At 45.0% G+C, this 21179-nt stretch overlaps 1 protein-coding gene across 5 annotated transcripts in view; it reads right to left on the bottom strand.

The window, feature by feature from the left end:
• The window catches only part of nin (ninein (GSK3B interacting protein)), a 185352-nt gene that overhangs the window by 20606 nt on the left and 143567 nt on the right, over positions 1-21179 (bottom strand). For 4 of the 5 annotated variants that reach the window (XM_068039093.1, XM_068039094.1, XM_068039092.1 and 1 more), the window contains 4 exons: positions 17411-19126; positions 14766-14891; positions 9679-9748; positions 6474-6680 (listed from right to left, as the gene is read on the bottom strand). In XM_068039093.1, the coding sequence (XP_067895194.1) occupies positions 6474-6680; positions 9679-9748; positions 14766-14891; positions 17411-19126 (2119 nt within the window). The remainder of the gene's footprint in view (positions 1-6473; positions 6681-9678; positions 9749-14765; positions 14892-17410; positions 19127-21179) is intronic. The other variant, XM_068039096.1, reaches the window with a different exon arrangement.

Here is a 21179-nt window from a genome sequence, read left to right on the forward strand (position 1 = left end):
ATAGTCACAGATTTTTAAAAGGCACATAGACAAAGGAATATTGTATATTTAAACTTTAAATATTTTTGACAAATTGGCACACAGAGATTTGCTGAAAAGGTAAAGTGAAAGCCCGGATAGGGCGTGGCTGAAGGAAAGAAAGCAGACCATGGGGCTGGATTTTTCCCTTGCGGGTGGGACTAGGTCTTGAATCTGCCCCCAGGGCGAAACAGTGGGATTTTCATCAAGGTGCCCCCTTAATTGGCATGGAGACAGTTTCCTGTCCAATTAGGGGTGGCGGGCAAGCTCTCGAAGCTCGAGGGTCAATCAGAGGCCTTCCAGTTTGAGAGGAGCAGCAGGCTGTGATGGCAGGTAAGTAACAGAGAGAGTGCTTCAACATGGAGGTGCCTTCTCGTCAACTTTTTAACTTTAATTAAAAAATGGTTCTTGAAGCTAGGCCACCACTGTGGGAGGTGGTTAGGGGGTGGTGAACCCCTCTACAGGACAGCATGTGGCTGCTGTCACACCCAGGCAGGCATGGAGGGCCTCTAGGCCTACCTGAAGCATTGGCACCCTGGCCTATCACCAGGTGCCTGCCTCCGCCAGAGCAGAAAACTGGAGACCAACTGGAAAATTGCTGTTGACCTCCTTTAATCGGACTTAACAAGGCTCTTAATGAGCAGTTAACCCTGCTGGCCCTGATCTTGCCTCCGCTAAAAAGGCTGGTGCTGGGAACTGCAATAGGAAATCAGCTGGCTGGTGCTGGTATTTTTGGGCCCAGTTCTCCTCCATTCCCACCCTTGGCGGGGCCAAAAGTCCAGACCTAAGAGTAAATAGGTGTTTCTTCTGTTGACCAGATGTTGCTAGTGCTGTATCTCAGAGCTCTATGCTTGGATGTCTCTTGTTCCCCACAGACATAAGTAGTTTCAACATGAGCACAGCAAATTACCGGCCGTACCAAATATGCGAGTTTGGTAAACTGCATTCAAATATGTAATAGCATATTTTGGAAAAAACAAAATGGAAATACAAGTGATTAATTTCTCAAGAATGGAGGAGAGAGATCTAGTGCATGCAGATACGGAGATTTTTAATTCACTAATATGATACCAGGCATGAGAGAATACAATTATGTTGAAAGGTTTATAAAAACTAAGGCTATGTTCACTGGAGCAGAGAAAGTTAAAGGGGGAATGTGACAGAACTATTCAGAATAATGAAGGGTTTGAGATGGTAAATGGGCTGGATTCTGCAGGCCTGCTGCCAAAATCGGCGGCAGGTGGGAAAAAATAGCGGCCCGCACACTTGGGCTGCCGCGATCCTAAGCGTGGTGGCTCATTAGCATGTCTGGGTCTGCTGCCCCCCCAGCAATGATGTGGCAGGAATGGGGTGACCAATGCTGTAAACGGCATCAGCTGACCAGTAGGCAGGTGCTGGCGCCATATTTAAAATGGCAGCCAGCCCTGCAGACAGACAGAATCTATTTAAAAACCAGTACAGGAGCTGTTTATCCTCATTTGGCAACCAAGACCCCATCAAGGCACAGGAGACGACAGAGGAGCAAGGAAGGGTGGCCTCACGGTTCAGCAATTCCTCCCTGCTCACTCTCCTCCAAGCTGCACGGGCAAGGCGGGAGGTCCTCTTCCCAGCGATGGCAAGAAGAGGCCCTCCACCTGACCAAACAAGCCTGGATGGAGATTGCAGTGGAAGTAAGCTGCCATGGGGTGACCCACCGAGACTGGGTCCAGTGCTGCAAGAGACTGAACGAACTCATATGCACGGCAAAAGTAAGTGGCACTATTTTTAGCGGCTCCATCTGACCTGGGTTTTCCCACGGAGTGCCACTGCCATGTTAAACACAGGGAGGTCAGGCTGGGAGGATTGATGCCACATGGGTGGCTGCATGTGTGAAAAAATCCACCTTCATTTGCACCCCAGAGCATGGCACCTACATACCAGACTGAGTCTGTATTACACACTGATTGTCCCCCACCTTCTGTTGTAGCTCCCCTGTTGTGCAAAGCGTCAAATTGTTGTTTGGCAATGTTTTACATCTGCATCCTTGCTCTTCCAGGCAAAGAGGACGCACAATGCAAGGGAGTCCTCCAGGACTGGCGGAGAGGTGCCAGACATCCGACCACTATCACAGGCTGAGGAGGAGGTCCTCAAGCTACATGGCGGTCAGGGAGGACATTCAGGTTCAGACGTGGAACTTGAATTCCCGGGTGAACATACATCTCTTTGACAAACGCAATGATTATTCGAAACATTTCCTTTGTGGACACAATGCTGTCATATTAGTGATATGTACACCAGTGAAACTAAAACTGTGCTTTTCACATTGTATCTTGCAGGGCGATGCTCCGAGGTGGCATCAGAGGCCCTGGAGAGTGCTGGCACCTCTGAGAGGACACAATCTCAGAGGATGCAGTGTCCCATGACACTCCCGCACCTTCTACCAGCGCAGAGACACTCACCTTGGTGGGAATCCATTCGGCTTTAGAGTCAGGGACACAAGCTGGTGAGAGCACCACAACACAGCGGGCTGAGGCTGAGACAGCTGAGGCCTCTGACAGTTGGAGGACTGTGGGCGGCCAGGCCCATACTGAGCCCCAGGCTGATGATGACCCTCTGGTGTCAACAGCACAGGCCATGCGCAGCCATGAGCGGACAATGGGGGTGTCCATCCAGGCCATGACAGCTGCTATGTCCCGGGCAAATGAGCGCATGGAGAGGATGGGGACCCTCATGGAGAGCCACATTCCACAGATGCGCGCAGACCTGCAAACCGTCACCTCGGCCATGACCTGGATGCAGCAGTGGCTAGGAGAGAGGGACCAGGAGCCTGGAAAGTGTCTCTGCTCCTGATCCTTCTCAGGAGAGCAGCGAGGTTCCTATGAGCCTTGAGAGGGAGGAGGCGAGCCAGTGATCCATATTAGGGGTCCCCCCTCAGGGTGATTCTATTGTGGACACCGGCTCTTCAGCCCCTCTGCCACTGAATCCAGCTCCAGCAGCCACGACGTTGGAGGAGAACCCTGCATGGGTGCAGGAGGCTGTCAGGCAGCTGGGGCCCTCCTGGTCTCGTGCGTCCAGAGGACGAACGCCCAAGTCATCCAAAGCCAAAGGATGTCCTGATCAGCAGCCTGCCTCCAGTCAAGCTGCTAGTGCAGAGGTTGCACTGTGAAAGAGCACCCGCAAGCGGCTAAAAAAGACACCATGACACATACGTTTCATTCGTGATAACCCATATATGTATTGATTACTTCTCAATAAATGTGTTTTTTTAACAGGTGTCTCCTTTTTACTGTGAGTGATGCATGCCAGTATGTGCTGACTATGTCTCCTCCCATTAAATCATTGACCTGAGAGAAATGGCAATGTATGGAAGAACATCATAGCCATGCCTGTATGCATGATGTGGCGTTGTATGTATGCAGTCACATGGTCAATGGCTCAGTCATCTGCTGCCAGTAATGGTGGAGATACAGATGCAGAAGACTGCCTACCAGATGAAGCATGGTGATGTGTGACATGGGGAGCATATTCAACACCTCAGCGATAGTGGAAGCGCTCAGCAATAAAGCGTTGCTGAGCATCCTTTGATCTTTGCTCACTCTGTCTGTGATGCCTCAATGCTCTTCGTCCTCCCATTTGAGTATGCTGCTGCAACTCCTCTGTGTCCCCATTGTTTGAGCATGTCTCCTGCTCTCAGCTCTCATTATTGTGCAAGGCTTCCTCCCTCTGTATTGCAAAGTTGTGCAGAGCACAGCATACAGCAACGATGCACAGAACCCTTTCTGATGAGTACCGCAGGGCCCCATCCAATCTATCCAGGCAGCGGAAGCGCATCTTCAGCATGCCGATGGCCTGCTCAATGGTAGTTTGTGTCGAGCTGTGGCAGGCGTTGTATCTCTCCTCTGCATCGCTGGTGGGGTTTCTCACTGGCGTCAGGAGCCATGTCTGCAAGGGGTAGCCCTTGTCCCCAAGAATCCATCCCTGGATCAGAGCTGGTGCAGTGAAGAGCATTGGCACCTGGGACTGGTGCAGGACGAATGAGTCATGGCAGCTGCCTGGAAAGCGGACACAAACTTGCATGAAGCGTTTCCTGTGGTCACAGACTAGCTGCATATTAAGTGAGTAGAAGCCCTTTCTATTCAGGAACGCGGCTGGTTGTCCGGCTGGAGCCTTGATGGTCACATGCGTGCAGTCGATGACCCCTCGTACCTGTGAGAATCCCGTGATGGCCCCAAATCCGACGGCCCTTTGAGCCTGACTCTCAGGGTCCGTCCTGAAGTGAACATAGTCACCGGCCTCCCTGTACAAGGCATTGGAGACCTCCCTGATACAGTGGTGTACTGCTGACTGTGAAACCCCACACAGGTCGTCAGTAGGTCCCTGGAATGATGCGGAGGCAAAGAAGAGCCACGGTGACTTTGAGGGCCATAGGCATAGGGTGTCCAGCAAACCCCACCAGCTGCAGGTCATCATTCAGCAGTGCACAGAGATGTGTCACCGCCTCTCTGGACATCCGCAATCGCCTCTGACACTGGCGCTCTGACATCTGCAGGTATGTCATGAGGGGCCTGTAGACCCACCGTCTTCTCAGGCGCCTATTGCACCTTGGTGGCTGCTGCTGCTCACTTTCATGAGCTTCCACTTGGGCTGTGCCTGCCTGTTGGTTCCACCTCCAGCAGATATGGCTCCTCATGGCACTGGGATCAAGAAAGAGAGGATGGACCAGCCCCATCTGAATGCTGCAGGTGAACTTGGTTCCTTCAGTAGGTCAATGGCACCTATCAGGGCAGAGAGTGATGTAAATTGGTGCTTCAGCTGCGTTTCATCATCACCTATATGGCATGGCATGACATTGCCCATCTTAGCTTTGCATAAAAGCAGGGCAGCATGAGCACGATCATGTTACTGCCGTTGCAAGGATGCAGCCATTGGCCACATGATCTTCGACCCCATACCATTTTTGGCCCCTACCCCGCACATAGGGGTCATCATGGAGTGCTATTGCTCCCCCCCACCCCCAAACAGCATGCTGCTTCAGCAGTTTAGCATGCATGTAGTCCTGTATTATAGCTTCACCAAGTTGGCATCTCATTTTAAGGTATGCCTGGTGCTGCTCCTAGCATGTTTTCCTATACTTCTCATTGATCCAGGGTTGATCCCCCAGCTTGATGGTAATGGTAAAGTCGGGGATATGCCGGGCCATGAGGTTACAGATTGTGGTTGAGTACAATTCTGCTGCTGCTGATGGCCCACAGCATCTCATAGATGCCCAGTTTTGAGCTGCTAGATCTGTTCTGAAACTATCCCATTTAGCATGGTGGTAGTGCCACACAACACGATGGATGGTATCCTCAATGTGAAGACAGGACTTCGTCTCCACAAGGACTGTGCAGAGGTCACTCCTACCAGTACAGCTATGGACAGTTGATAGGTAGATTGATGAGGGCGAGATCAAGCAGATTTTTCCCTCACCACCTGCTGCAGGCCAGTCTGGCTAATAAGTCCTTCAGGACTTGGCCAGCTCAGTCAGTAGTGGTGCTGAGCCACTCTTGGTGATGTTCATTGAATCACCCATCCAAAGTACATTCTGTGCCCTTGCTACCCTTAGTGCTTTCTCCAGATGGTTTTCAACATGGAGGAGTACTGAGTCATCAGCTGAGGGACAGCAGTAGGTGGTAATCAGCAGGAAGTTTCCTTGCCCATGTTTGACCTGATGCCATGAGACCATGGAGTTCAGAGTTAATGTCGAGGACTCGCAGAGCAACTTCCTCCTGAGTGTATACCACTGTGAGGCCACTTCTGGTGGATCTGTCCTGCTGGTGGGACAGGAGATACCCAGGGATGGTGATGGAGGAATCTGGGACATTGGCTGTAAGGCATGATTCGGTGAGTATGACTATGTCAGGCTGTTGCTTGACTAATCTGTGGGACAGCTCTCCCAATTTTGGCACAAGTCTCCAGATGTTAGTAAGAAGAGCTTTGCAGGATCAGCTTGGCAGGGTGTGCCATTGTTGTTTCCAGTGCTTAGGTCAATGCCGGGTGGTCTATCTGGTTTTATTCCTTTTTGGCTTTTCTCTAGAGGTTTGGTACAAGTGAGTGGCTTGCTAGGCCATTTCAGATGGCAGTTATGAGTCAACAACATTGTTGTGGGTCTGGAATGACAAGTAAGATTTCCCTCCCTAAAGGATATAAGTGAACCAGGTGGGTTTTACGACAATCTGGTAGTTTCATGGTCACCATTACTGAGACTAGCTTTTAATTCCAGATTTATTAATTAATTGAACATAAATTCCACTAGCTGTCATGGTGAGATTGGAACTTGTGTCCCCACAGCATTAGTCTGGGCTTCTGGATGACTAGTCCAGTAACATTACCACTCCCAGTATGTGGAAATTTACATGGTGCTGTAAAACGGAGACAATTTAATCATAAGAAATAGAAGACAATACCAAAGTTATCAATGAACAATTTAACCTTACATGACTGTTTTCAATTTCTTGCATTCTATGAATTTTTTCTTGTTCCCGTTCTTTCTGCAAATTCCCTGCCTTTTTCTCCTTCTGGCGAATTAGCTCAGCCAACCGCTGCTTCAGTTCCTGTACACCAGCTTGATTCTTTGAGTTTTTGTGGCAAAGATCTTCATTCTCTGCATCTAACTGCTGGTTCTGGGATCTCAGTTCTGCCATCTGATTTGTAGCACCATTTAGAACAAAAAGGTTTTCAGAACGGTAGGAACCAATAATCACTTTCACAAATTATTATGATATACACAGATCTCAGATAAAGAAAGCAGCAACTGTGGACCTGCGGCACATCAAACAAAGGCAGAGCTTAAATATTTGGAACTAAAATTAACCATTTATAGTTACTAAAAAATGCTTTAAAATGATCAAATGGAGTGTCATGATCTTCAGAACAAACCTCAAATTGTAGGCAAACACACTGCTGTATGGATTAGTGACAACAGATGGATAGATTAGGATCTTCTTACACAGTTTAATTCGAAGATTATACGCACTATGACCTAGATTGTTTTCTTTGCTAAGTTCTGGTTAAACATATGTTGATGCTGAATTTTCTTTTTTCTCCTCTTGGCTGCAGGGATGCCTTATTTAAATAAAATCTATATATGATTACCTCATGGACATCAAAATGTCTGAATGTTTATTAAAATGTATTTATTGTAGTGGCCAATTTAACCTTAGTTGGTGGTTTCCTATATTACAACTGTGACTACGTTTTAAAAGTGCTTTATTGGCTGTAAAGTGCTTTGGGACATCTTGAGGGCATGAAGGGTGCTATATAAATTTCTTTCGTGGAAGTAAGGCCAACCAGTTTGACTTATTTATTCTTTCTGGTGAACACGTTATTTGTTAATTACGAACAGTGACACATGGACAAAGGCAGTACGAACATAGGAATAGGAACAGGAGTAGGCCATTCGCCCCCTCAAGCCTGTTCCGCCATTCAATTAGATAATGGCTGAGCCACCTGCCTTGGTTTCACGACCCTTACTATCCTTGTCTCACAAAAATCTATCAATCTCAGATTTGAAATTTTCAATTGACCTAGCCTCAACAGATTTCTGGGGGAGACCGTTCCTGATTTCCAATACAGTTTGTGTGAAGAAGTGCTTTCTAACATCACCCCTAAATGGCCTAGCTCTGATTTTAAGGCTGTGCTCCCATTTTCTGGATTCCTCTACCAGAGGAAATAGTTTCTATTTATACTATCAAATTCTTTAATCACCTCAATTAGAACACCCCTTAAACTTCCATATTCAAGGGAGTAGAAGCCTAGTCGATGCAACCATCCTCATAATTTAACCATTTTAGCCCCAGGTGAATCAGTGCTGCACCCGCTCTCAGGCTAATATCTCCTTCCTGAGATACGATGCCGAGAAGTGGATGTGGTACTCCAGATGGTGTCCAACCAGAGCTCTGTATGGCTGTAATATAACTTCTTCCCCTTTGTATGACAGTCCCCTTGAGATAAAAGCCAACAATCCAACATTTAACCTTTTTTCAGTGGTGTAATGATGCCTCAAAAAGTGTGTACAGGCTGTTAATATTTGTTCCTACTCCAGTTCCACCCTGCCAGTTTAAACCAGATGAATCACCGACGCAAGGAGAGAAAATTATTTTCAACGGCATAGGGCCAGATTTTAAGCGGCAATGGCAGCCCGCATGTACCAGCTGCGTGCTGCCATGCCGCCACAATCTGCCGCAGGACAGCTCATTTAAATAACCTGGTCGGTCGGTCGGCCCGCCCGCCCCACCTCCCCCAATCACGTGGAGGGGACAGGCTCTCTAACGGCAGCAATGGCATCAGCTGGCTATGCGCCAGGCACTGGTACCATTTTTAAAGCGTAGCCAGCCTTGCCGGTTAATTTAAATTTTTAAAGGGAACCACTCCCCTCACTGTTCAAATCAAAATTCCGACGCCCCTTTCCTACCCAACCAAAAACAATAAAATTAAGTTTCTGCCCTTCACCCCCACAAAACACTACCTTATAAATCTGACTTTCCCCCCCTTCCGAACAGTACAAGGTTCACCGTTCGTCCCTTCCCACCATCCCGTACGCTAATGACGAGAGTCTGACCCCGTTCCCCCCACGCCCGGCACTAAAAATCTCACATTTTCCCCTTCCCCATCAATGTGGTGCCTGCTTTTCCCAGATGGGAAAGTGAAAGTGTGGGAGGGCTGGCCGCTGGTCTGAAGATTACAGCCCGACCGTAGGATCGCTGTTAAGTTTATTTAAATGTATGCACAGTGCTCATTTCAATATGGTAAGCTGGGTTCCGTCGCCCAGTGGCCGGTGGGGGTGGGGGGGACGGCCATGGAGCCTTTCTGCCGCCGGATCGGGCCCGGCCCTCCCGGTGATGGGCTCCATGGAGGGTCACTGCCGGAGCAATCTTCCGCCCCCCCCCCCCCCACCACCACGGAGCATGATGTCAGGAGCCCTGTAAAATCCAGCCCATAATGTGCAAGACTGACCATCAAGGATATTTGTTGTTCACCACACTTAATAGTCTAAATTACATCAAGTAATGTGAAAAAAGAGAAAACCAGCACCTCATAGCAATTTGACTTGTGCCCAAAACAGAAGCCAAGTTGACAGATCAGCTGCTCCATCCATCCATCTGAATCCTGAGCCAACTTTGGCTTCGGGCCTTAGTTGTATGAGGCCAACAGGCTGCGGGAGCCAAATGGATAACACACTGCAGTTCACTGGTCAGGGAAGCTAGGAAATTGCACAGATCCTATGCTTAGTCAGCTGGCTGGTGGGTCTATAGGGGTGTGGTGTTTCAGGTGGCGATAACCAAGAGAGGGGTGCTTTAATTGTCCAGTAGTCAAAAAACACCTAGGAAATTTTCAGTTTTAATTTTGTGGGCTCAGGAGAAGTGGGAATGCTCTCCGTTGGCCCACAAAAGTAACAATGAATTTTTCCTGGGCCTTTTTTTGAAAGGCCTCTAGCATTCCCTTTATGGATTGCTAGTTAGGCAACTGAATGCCTGGTATAACTACGTGGAGCATGCGTGATGCAAACTTTGCCCATTTGTTTATGAATTTCACATTCAGCGTTCCATGACTGGTATAGTACCCTGATTTATATATTTAATACAAAACCATTAAAGGAGAACTTTGCACAAATTTATATCTTTGGAAGGAGTAAGAATGTACCTGTTTGTTCAGAACTTCTATAATTCTCTGAGCAGTCATATTGTCACCCTTCAAAATCTCCACTTGTTGCCTGTAAAGATGCAGAGTGCTACAGTTTAATATCCTACCTTAAATCGTTGTACTTGCCAAAATTTAGCCCCATTAACTCACCCAACAGGCAGTTAAAATAAGGACAGAGTTGAACACTGCTATCATATTACCACAAGTGCTTTATACATTATTTTGCTGTTTGCACTCTATGACTAAAACACAGGCTATAACTCCCAAACAGTGGGCCAGCAGTGGACAAGCAACTTCAGTCAGAAGTGCCAAATAGATGATGCTGCTTGACCTCCATTTGAGGTGGGACGTGACATACCCAGGGACATTAATGGATCAGTATGAGGTGTTAGTCATGATTTTGTGAATATGACTAGGTCAGACTGTTGTTTGACTAATCCCGGGACAATTTTCCCATCTTGGGATCCAGTACCAAATGTTAGTGAGAAGGATTTTACATGGTCAACTGAGTTGAGTTTGCCTACATCTTATCCTGATACAATGCCTGTGTGTTGTACTATCTTGCTGATGTAGTTGACATTTAATTCAAGACACCAGGGCTAGTGTTCAGAACAGTGTTGCAGTGGGATAGGACTTCTGCTTGCATCCCGCCCCCCCCACCACCCTCTCCAAATTTGCCCCTACAGTTAACCACTTCCATCGGCGGGCTCCAACCAAGAACGAGCCAGCCAGCGTGAAGAGGACAATCCCCAAGGTGCATCAATAACCCCTGATGATGGTTGCAAGGCTCCCAATGAAGGCCTTCAGCTCAAATTGGAAGAACAGGAGGCTGCTACAAGACCCCTCTCTCCATTGGAGGACTTCAAAGCCATTAATACTGCTTCCTCGGGCCTACTGTCAACTACCACACAGCAGCCCCAGGAAATAGCAGTAAGTCAGGAGGACATGGTTTTGGGTGGGATCACTGAGAAAATACAGTCTTCAATTCTCAGACTGCAGCAATGACTTTAGAGTTCATTGCAGGGGCTACTGATTGAAGCAAAAATCATGTCAAGTTTTCATACCAAGTGTTTGAAAGTGGTTGGCAAAATGTCATATGGAATAAAGAACAAAGAACAGTACAGCACAGGAACAGGTCATTCGGCCCTCCAAGCCTGCGCCGATCTTGATGCCTGTCTAAACTAAAACCTTCTGCACTTCCAGGGACCGTATCCCTCTATTCCCATCCTATTCATGTATTCGTCAAGATGCCTCTTAAACATCGCTATCGTACCTGCTTCCACCACCTCCCCGGCAGCAAGTTCGAGGCACTCACCACCCTCTGTGTAAAGAACTTGCCTCGCACATCCCCTCTAAACTTTGCCCCTCGCAACTTAAACCTATGTCCCCTAGTAACTGACTCTTCCACCCTGGGAAAAAGCTTCTGGCTATCCACTCTGTCCATGCCACACATAACTTTGTAAACCTCTATCATGTCGCCCCTCCACCTCCGTCGTTCCAGTGAAAACAATCCGAGTTTATCCAACCTCTCCTCATAGCTAATGCCCTCCAGACCAGGCAACATCCTGGTAAACCTCTTCTGTACCCTCTCCAAAGCCTCCATGTCCTTCTGGGAGTGTGGCGACCAGAATTGCACGCAATATTCCAAGTGTGGCCTAACTAAGGTTCTGTACAGCTGCAGCATGACTTGCCAATTTTTATACTCTATGCCCCGACCGATGAAGGCAAGCATGCCGTATGCCTTCTTGACTACCTTATCCACATGCGTTGCCACTTTCAGTGACCTGTGGACCTGTACGCCCAGATCTCTCTGCCTGTCAATACTTCGAAGGGTGCTGCCATTTACTGTATACTTCCCACCTGCATTAGACCTTCCAAAATGCATTACCTCACATTTGTCCAGATTAAACTCCATCTGCCAATTCTCCGCCCAAGTCTCCAACCAATCTATATTCTGCTGTATCCTCTGACAATCCTCATCACTATCCGCAACTCCACCAACCTTTGTGTCGTCCGCAAACTTACTAATCAGACCAGCTACATTTTCCTCCAAATCATTTATATATAATACAAACAGCAAAGGTCCCAGCACTGATCCCTGCGGAACACCACTAGTCACAGCCCTCCATTTAGAAAAGCACCCTCCACTGCTACCCTCTGTCTTCTATGACCGAGCCAGTTCTGTATCCATCTTGCCAGCTAACCTCTGATCCCGTCTGACTTCACCTTTTGTACCAGTCTTCCATGAGGGACCTTGTCAAAGGCTTTACTGAAGTCCATATAGACAACATCCACTGCCCTTCATCTTCGTCACTTCCTCAAAAAACTCAATCAAGTTAGTGAGACACGACCTCCCCTTCACAAAACCATGCTGCCTCTCGCTAATAAGTTCATTTGTTTCCAAATGGGAGTAAATCCTGTCCCGAAGAATCCTCTCTAATAATTTCCCTACCACTGACGTAAGGCTCACCGACCTGTAATTTCCTGGGTTATCCTTGCTACCCTTCTTAAACAAAGGAACAACATTGGCTATTCTCCAATCCTCTGGGACCTCACCTGTAGCCAATGAGGATGCAAAGATTTATGTCAAGGCCCCAACAATTTCTTCCCTTGCATCCCTCAGTATTCTAGGGTAGACCCCATCAGGCCCTGGGGACTTATCTAGCTTAATGCTTTGCAAGATGCCCAACACCTCCTCCTTTTAGATAACGACATGACCCAGACTATCTACACTCCCTTCCCTAGACTCATCATCCATCAAGTCCTTCTCTTTGGTGAATACTGATGCAAAGTACTGATTTAGTACCTCGCCCATTTCCTCTGGCTCCACACATAGATTCCCTCCTCTGTCCTTGAGTGGGCCAACACTTTCTCTTGCTCTTTATATATGTATAAAAAGCCTTGGGATTCTCCTTAATCCTGTTTGCCAATGACTTTTCATGACCCTTTTAGCCCTCCTGACTCCTTGCTTAAGTTCCTTCCTACTTTCTTTATATTCCTCAAGGGCTTCGTCTGTTCCCAGCCTTCTAGCCCTTACGAATGCTTCCTTTTTCTTTTTGACTAGGCTCACAATATCCCTCGTTATCCAAGGTTCCCGAAACTTGCCAAACTTATCCTTCTTCCTCAAAGGAACATGCCGGTCCTGGATTCTAATCAGCTGACATTTGAAAGACTCCCACATGTCAGATGTTGATTTACCCTCAAACAGCCGCCCCCAATCTAAATTCTTCAGTTCCTGCCTAATATTGTTATAATTAGCCTTCCCCCAATTTTAGCACCTTCACCCGAGGACTACTCTTATATTTATCCACAAGTACCTTAAAACTTACGGAATTATGGTCATTGTTCCCGAAATGCTCCCCTACTGAGACTTCGACCACTTGGCCGGGCTCATTCCCCAATACCAGGTCCAGTACGGCCTCTTCCCTAGTTGGACTATCTACATATTGTTTCAAGAAGCTCTCCTGGATGCTCCTTACAAATTCTGCCCCATCCAAGCCCCTAGCACTAAGTGAGTCCGAGTCAATATAAGGGAAGTTAAAATCACCCACCACTACAACCCTGTTACCTTTACATCTTTCCAAAATCTGTCTACATATCTTCTCCTCTACCTCCCGCTGGCTGTTGGGAGGCCTGTAGTAAACCCCCAACATCATGACTGCACCCTACCTATTCCTGAGCTCCACCCATATTGCCTCGCTGCATGACCCCTCCGAGGTGTCCTCCTGCAGTACAGCTGTGATATTCTCCTTAACCAGTAATGCAACTCCCCCACCCCTTTTACAACCCCCTCTATCCCGCCTGAAGCTTCTAAATCCCAGAACATTTAGCTGCCAATCCTGTCCTTCCCTCAACCAAGTCTCTGTAATAGCAACAACATCATAGTTCCAAGTACTAATCCAAGCTCTAAGTTCATCTGCCTTACCTGTTATACTTCTTGCATTGAAACAAATGCACTTCAGACCACCAGTCCCGCTGTGCTCAGCAACATCTCCCTGCCTGCTCTTCCTCTTAGTCTTACTGGCCTTATTTACTAGTTCCCCCTCAGTTATTTCACCTGCTGTCCTACTGCTCTGGTTCCCACCCCCCTGCCACACTCGTTTAAACCCTCCCAAGTGACGCTAGCAAACCTCGCAGCCAGGATATTTGTGCCCCTCCAGTTTAGATGCAACCCGTCCTTCTTGTACAGGTCCCACCTGTCCCTGAAGAGATCCCAATGATCCAGATATCTGAAACTCTCCCATCTACACCAGCTGTTTAGCCATGTGTTTAGCTGCACTATTTTCCTATTTCTAGCCTCACTGGCACGTGGCACAGGGAGTAATCACGAGATTACAACCCTAGAGGTCCTGTATTTTAACTTTCTACCTAACTCCCTAAGCTCCCTGCAGAACCTCGTCACTCTTCCTGCCTATGTCGTTGGCACCGATGTGTACCACAACCTCTGGCTGTTCACCCTCCCCCTTCAGAATGCCCCCTGTTCGTTCAGAGACATCAGAATAGGGCATATATATTAGAACTATTGCTCATGTAAAGGATACACACCCACACAAACTGGTTGGGTGAATGATTTGTTTCACTCTTGTAATCTCTCTGCCATTTCCAATAATACTGGTTCATAACACTCCATTACTGCCAGCATTAGGTATAGAACCAACAGTAATGCCTTGGCTTATATTGACATGCTGTTGGTACTTCTTGTTTGTTGTCTTAGGTTGGTACATCTGTATACCAATCATCAAGTGGAAGATTCATACAAATCATATTGTGCATTTACATATGAGCTTATGGTAACAAGTGTCAACATTTTATTTTCTGAAACAAGTAGCAGCAAGAAAATGCAACAATTAAAATTCAAGTCGAACTGCAAAACAGCAAGTTTAAAAAAATTCTAAAACAGTCAGGTAAGTACTAGTTAATAATTACCTTCTTAAATAATTTTAATGATACTAAAATAGGCAACCTGAATGGTTAAAACATCATGATCATGGTAGTTTGGGATATCATTGACTATATTGAGTTTTGTGAGCGTGGTTTTAACTAACTTAGATTAATGGGGACTTCCTGGAGCTTTTACAGCAACTTACTTTAATTTCTGTTGTGCTTCATTTAATTCTATGATTTTCTCATGATAAACTCCTTCTTCCTCCCTCTTCGTGGCTTTTTGATCTTTTAAGATGTCATTCGCATCAATGAGTTCTTCAGATTCACCACTGCAGATTAAATAGAAAAAGCTGCAATATTTTGAGCTCTAGTCTGCTGAATTAAGAAAAGGAAAAGAAAGATAGAGAGACAATGGAAAGGAAAGTGAAAAGAAAGAGAAAGTTATGCTAAACCTTTGTAAATCACTGCTTCGGTCCTAGCTGGAGTCTTTTGTCCTATTCTGGGCACCATATTTTAGGAAGGACATCAAGGCCTTGAAGAGGAGATTTACTAGAATTATACCAGGGATGATGGACATCAGTTATAATGAGGAGGCTTCAGAAGTTGGATGTGCTGTCCTTAGAGTAGAGACAAGGCGAGATTTAATATAAGTATTCAAAACTATGAAGAATTTTGGCAGAGTAGGTAAGAAGAAACTATTTCCACTGGTAGAAGGTTGGTAACCAAAGAACACAGAATTAAGATAATTGACAAACGAACCAGAGGGGAGATGAGGAGAAATTTCATTACGGTGCAAGTTGTTACGATCTGTAATGCATTGTTTGAAACGATGGTGGAAGCAAATTCAATAGTAATTTACAACAGGGAATTTGATATATACTTGAAAAGGAAAAATCTGCAGGGCTCGAAGAATGAACATGGGAGTGGAGCTAATTGGAAAGTTTTTTCAAAAAGCTGGCATAGGCACGACAGACAGAATGGCCTCCTGTGTTGTATGATTCTATGAAAGAGGATTTTTGCATACATCTGAGAGGGAAGAAGGGCCCTGGCTTTAACATTTCATCTGAAAGACAACTTCTCCAACAGTGTAGCACTCTTTCACTGTTGTACCGCACTGATGTGTCAGCCTAGATTATGGGTTCAAGTCTCTGGATTGGGGTTTGAACTGACAACCTTCTGACACTGGGGGGACACAGCTTTTACTGAGCAAAGGCTGATAGATATGGGCACACAATAGTGATTCACATCTTGCTGATTACAAACTAAGAACAATCACTCCTACAAGAAGGTCTGTTTTAGATTGCGCTTGTAACGTTTCTATTATTTCCATGGACCAGTGTGGATGCATACATACCAACACAATCACATGAGGAAATAAAAGAACTGATGTTAAAACATTGATATATTTAAAATGTTTTGTCATTTAGCTATGTAACTATATATCAAAGTGCAGTCATGGCTTTATCTTTATTTTGGGGCAAGGTGTGAACATGCAAATGAATGAATGGGTAAGAAGGACATTGTGCGAGACGGCCATGCATGCAGCAGTGCATTTCCCCCAATGATGCAACAAACTAACACATCAACATTCACCATTCTGTCATGCTTTATGAATAACACGCAAGGTGGTGCATTTTATATACCACCAAGACTTTTTAAAAGAAAGGAAAACTATTTCCCATTCTGAAATATGCTTTGAATAAACATTTGGTGTAATACTCCATTTTGTTTCTGTATTTGCAGTTTTGCAGATCTGTATTTGCAGATCTGCTCATCTCGGTTAAGTCTGATATAATTTAGATTCACCCATTAAGAGATTCATACATTAAAAGCATGCCCGCTTCCCATTATTGCTGAATTTAATTCAGAATAATAAATTTGCATGATCCAACTCTTTATAGTACATTTGGACAGCAATATGTACAGTAGATTAAGATAGAAATGTTTGCTCTTATGTTGCATACAAATCCATCAACAAAAGCAACAGGTTGGTAACAGTAAACATAGTGCTGAATGTTTATGAATTTAAGCAAAATTAGCAACAAAAACCCATTTTAAACAAACTTCATAAAATAAAATACATCGTTGATTATTATGAGGCAAAACTCAATTTAATTGATGCATAGCTGTTTTAGCAGCTATAAATATAATGGCATCTGCAAACATTTTCCCTTGAAATATTCCTTGAATGTAATCAAGAAAGACAGAGGAAAAAAATATTGTACAAGTCTTCCCTCCCCCTTCCAATCGTCAAGGGAAATTCAGTTTACAAGATCCAACAGGAGCTTTCCATTTTAAAATGAGTTTGAACAAGATAGTCATAGCAGCAACGTTTAAAAGAAAAACGAACAACTTCAGAAAAAACTGCAAGAAACATCATGAAATTGTATAACAGGGACTAGACATCCATGTTCTTTACAGTGTGCCAATTTCATTTAAAGTAATCATCTGCTGAACAATGATACAGTTCGAATTTTTGAAATTGATGTGATTCAAAGCACAATTAACTTTCACAATGGTTTCCACGGCAATCTTTAGGAACAACATTTCCAAAGAAGGACAAGACATGCCTTTAAGGAGGGCAAGAATTCCATCCATTCATAATCAATGGATGGAAAATCTAGCCTTTGAAGTATAGCAGATGTTATAAACATGATGCATTTTAGTTTAATTTTAACTAAAAATGCACCACCTTAAACCGCGATGGTTTCCAGCTTACCACATTTCAAAGAAGTCAACTGTCCATGTGTTTTGGGGGGGAAAAAAGCATTGGAAATGAAAGTGTGTTAATTTCACATTTTAGCCAAAAGAATTTACTGAAGTTGCATTAAATTGTCATAATCATTACCTGTTTATTCTGGCTTGCAGCTGATTAAATTGCTCTTGTAATCTGGAAACGACAAGTTTTAACTCAGTGTTCTCTCTTTCAGTTTGAGCACTTCTCTTGTGAAGTTCTGAAATGGACACAACTTTCTCTTCCAACTGTTTGGTCCTTTCTTGCAGATTCGTGTTCTGAGCCCTTACTTTTACTATTTCTTTCTCAGACTCTTCATGTGCAATCTCTAAGTTTGAAAGAATCATTACTTTGTCTTGTAACTGTTTAACTTTTTCTTGAAGTTCTACCCTCTCTCGTATCATTTCTATTTTTTCATTTTTAAACAGCTCAATAGTTTTTTGTACATTTGAGAGCTCCAGAGCTTTTTCCTGCAATTCCTTTGTACTACCTTTCAAGTTCACGTTCTGTAATTTTACCTGTGTTAGTTCTTTTTGAGACTGTTCGCGCACCTTTGTGAGGACTTTTACTTTCTCTTGCAACTGTTCAACTTTTTCTTGAAGTTCCAGCTTCTTCATCTTTATTTCTGCCTTTTCATTTTTAAACAATTCAATTGTTTTCTGTAAGTTTGAGAAATCCAGTGTTTTTTCTTCTAGTTCCTTCATCCTCACTTTCAGATTTGCATTTTCTGATCTTATTTCTTTCTCAGACAGTTTGCACACCTTCTCCAAGTTTGTAAGAGACATCACTTTTTCTTGTAGTTGTTCAACCTTTGTTTGAAGTTCAAAATTCACCCTCATTATTTCTGCCTTGTCTCTTTGAAGTAGTTCATTGGCTTTTTGTATGTTTGGCTGGTCTAGGACTTTTCCTTTCAATTCCTTAGTCCTTTCCTCCAGCCCCAATATTTCAGTTCTCATCTCTGTGCTATCGTTTTTCGTTTCCTCCTGTATTATTTTCGATTCTGCAAGGAGCAATGTTTCTTCTTCCAGCTGTGGTATTTTCTCCTGCGACTGTGGGATCTTATTTTTCATCTCTTTATTTTCCCCTTCCAATTCTTTGTTGGACTTCTGCTTTTCACAAAGGGCCACCATGCTCTCTTCCATATTTTTGATTTTCTCTCGCAGTCTGGAGATTTCAGAACAATGTTCTGCTCTTTCTTTTTCAAATTCTTCCTGTGCTGTCTGGAGTTGAACAGAAACCATTGTGTTTTTTTCTTCCAATCTAAGTTTTTCCAATTTCAGTCTATTTTTTTCCCTTTCAGATTCTGCCTCTACCCTTTCAATCAACACTCTGGTCTGCTCCTGCTTGTCCCCAGTCTCAGCCAGTTGTTCTTCTTTCTTTTGTAATTGTATCTTCAATTCATTCCTCAAGCTGATAATTTCACTTGTCAAAATACTCTCTTTCTTAGAGGTAACAGCTTTTAACTCCTCTAGTTCCTTCTGAAGCTGCTGATGTTCAGAAGCTAATTTATTTAATTCATCTTTGCAAGATTTCTCTAAACTCTCTCTCTCTTCAGTGAGTATCTGAGAAAGTTGGGTTTTCTCTTTTAACAACATTTCCTTCAGCTTTTCTTTTTCTTCTTCATTTTCCTGTAAAAGCTCTTCTTTTTCAAATTCCCACTGGCCTTTCTCTTCCTGAAGCTGTTTTTCAAGCTCTAGAAGTTCTTGTTGATACTTTTCCTCAAGTTCACATGTTTCTTCTTTGAATTTAAGCATGATTGTTTGATGTTCCTTCGCAAACTGGGCTTCCATCTCAGAAATCTTCTGGTTAAATTCATTTTCCATGCTTTTCCTATGTGATAAATAATTAGAAATATTAGTAATCAATCTCAGCTTAGACAGCAGTGAGGACATTATAACTGACCTCAGTGTCTCGACAATATAGTGGAGAGAAAAATCACCCAGGGAGCCAATTTCTGATTACTATCCACAGGTACCTACTGGAATGCGCTTGTCTAGACAGAGTGAGGACAGATTCAGGCTCAGCTGTGGTGGCCCTCAGTGTTAAAAAGCAAACCAACACACAAGGTCACATGAATGATAGGTATCAAGAGGATAATTGGTGTCCATGGACCTGTAACATAGTGATTCAATGGGGGGGGGGGGCAAAATTCAATAGCTCAAAAACAGGCAAGGGGATTGTGATGTGCGATTAACCTGCCCCCATTTTTTTATTCATGCATGGGATGTGGACATCACTGGCAAGGCCAGCATTTATTGCCCATCCCGAATTGTCCTTGAGAAAGTGGTGCTGAGCTGCCTTCTTGAACCGCTGCAGTCCATGTGGGGTAGGTACACCCACAGTGCTGTTAGGGAGTTCCAGGATTTTGACCTAGTGACAGTGAAGGAACGGCAATATAGTTCCAAGTCAGGATGGTGTGTGACTTGGAGGCGAACTTGCAGGTGGTGGTGATCCCATGCATCCCTTGACCTTCTAGATGGTAGAGGTCGCCAGTTTGGAAGGTGCTGCCTGAATAGCCTTGGTGCGTTGCTGCAGTGCATCTTGTAGATGGTACACACTGCTGCCACTGTGCGTCGGTGGTGGAGGGAGTGAATGTTTGTGGATGGGGTGCCGATCAAGCGGGCTGCTTTGTCCTGGATGATGTCGAGCTTCTTGAGTGTTGTTGGAGCTGCACCCATCCAGGCAAATGGAGAGTATTCCATCGCACTCCTGGCTTGCGCCTTGTAGATGGCGGACAGGCTTTGGGGAGTCAGGAGGTGAGTTACTCGCCTCAGGATTCCTAGCCTCTGACCTGATCTTGTAGCCATGGTATTTATATGGCTACTCCGGTTCAGTTTCTGGTCAATGGTAACCCCCAAGATGTTGCTAGCAGGAGATTCAGCGATTGTAATGCCATTGAATGTCGAGGGGAGATGGTTAGATTCTCTCTTGTTGGAGATGGTCATTGCCTGGCACTTGTGCAGCGTGAATGCTACTTGCCACTTATCAGCCCAAGCCTGGATATTGTCCAGGTCTTGCTGCATTTCTACATGGACTGCTTAAGTATCTGAGGAGTTGCAAATGGTGCTGAACATTGTGCAATCATCAGAGAACATCCCCACTTCTGACCTTATGATTGAAGGAAGGCCATTGATGAAGAAGCTGAAGATGGTTGCTTCCGATGCAGGAAGTACACCAACTTCGTGCTGCTTGTTAATTTAAATGATTGCTGCATGCAGCCACTGCTAAATACCCTGTTGAGTGGCTGCATACCTCAGCAGGGTACCCAAGTTTTTGTGAAGCTCACACCACTTACAGCTACCCAGCAGTGGTTAAAGCCAGCATGCAGCTCTTAAAGCTGAAGTGCATTCTGCATGGGACAGGTGCTGGAACTCTTTGTGGAAGAGAGTCTGAGCAGGAAGAAGAGTGAATTATGGTGCAACCTGGGAGACAGCGTGCTCTAAGGTTCTCTGACACTGCACCGGAGGCCTTAGAGCAAGAGGTGCAGAAGAGGAGTGATGTGATCTATCCACAGAGGGCCAAGACGTCCTCCAGACAAACTTTGCTGAGACAGTGGGGTCAGATTGCCTTGGCAGTCAATGCCAGGAATCAAGCCCCTAGGATCTGGATGCAATGATGCAAAAAAGTTAATTACATCAGTGAATGTTTCTTGAAATGCCATATCCAACCAACTGCACCACTAGCCTCACAAACTGTTTAATGCACCGCACCCCATCACTCACCTACCAACTATCTCTATCAATCATGAATCATACCTAACATTCATAACTTCACCACCCCTGCAGAGGTCCAAGACTGATGTCTCAGTTTCCATTGCAGCACAAGCAGAAGACACCCAACGTCTTGGTGCTGCAGTGAAAGCTCAGACTTCTGTAATGCCAGG

The sequence above is a fragment of the Heterodontus francisci genome, chromosome 9 (assembly GCF_036365525.1).
Source record: "Heterodontus francisci isolate sHetFra1 chromosome 9, sHetFra1.hap1, whole genome shotgun sequence".
In the NCBI taxonomy this organism is placed as follows: domain Eukaryota; kingdom Metazoa; phylum Chordata; class Chondrichthyes; order Heterodontiformes; family Heterodontidae; genus Heterodontus; species Heterodontus francisci.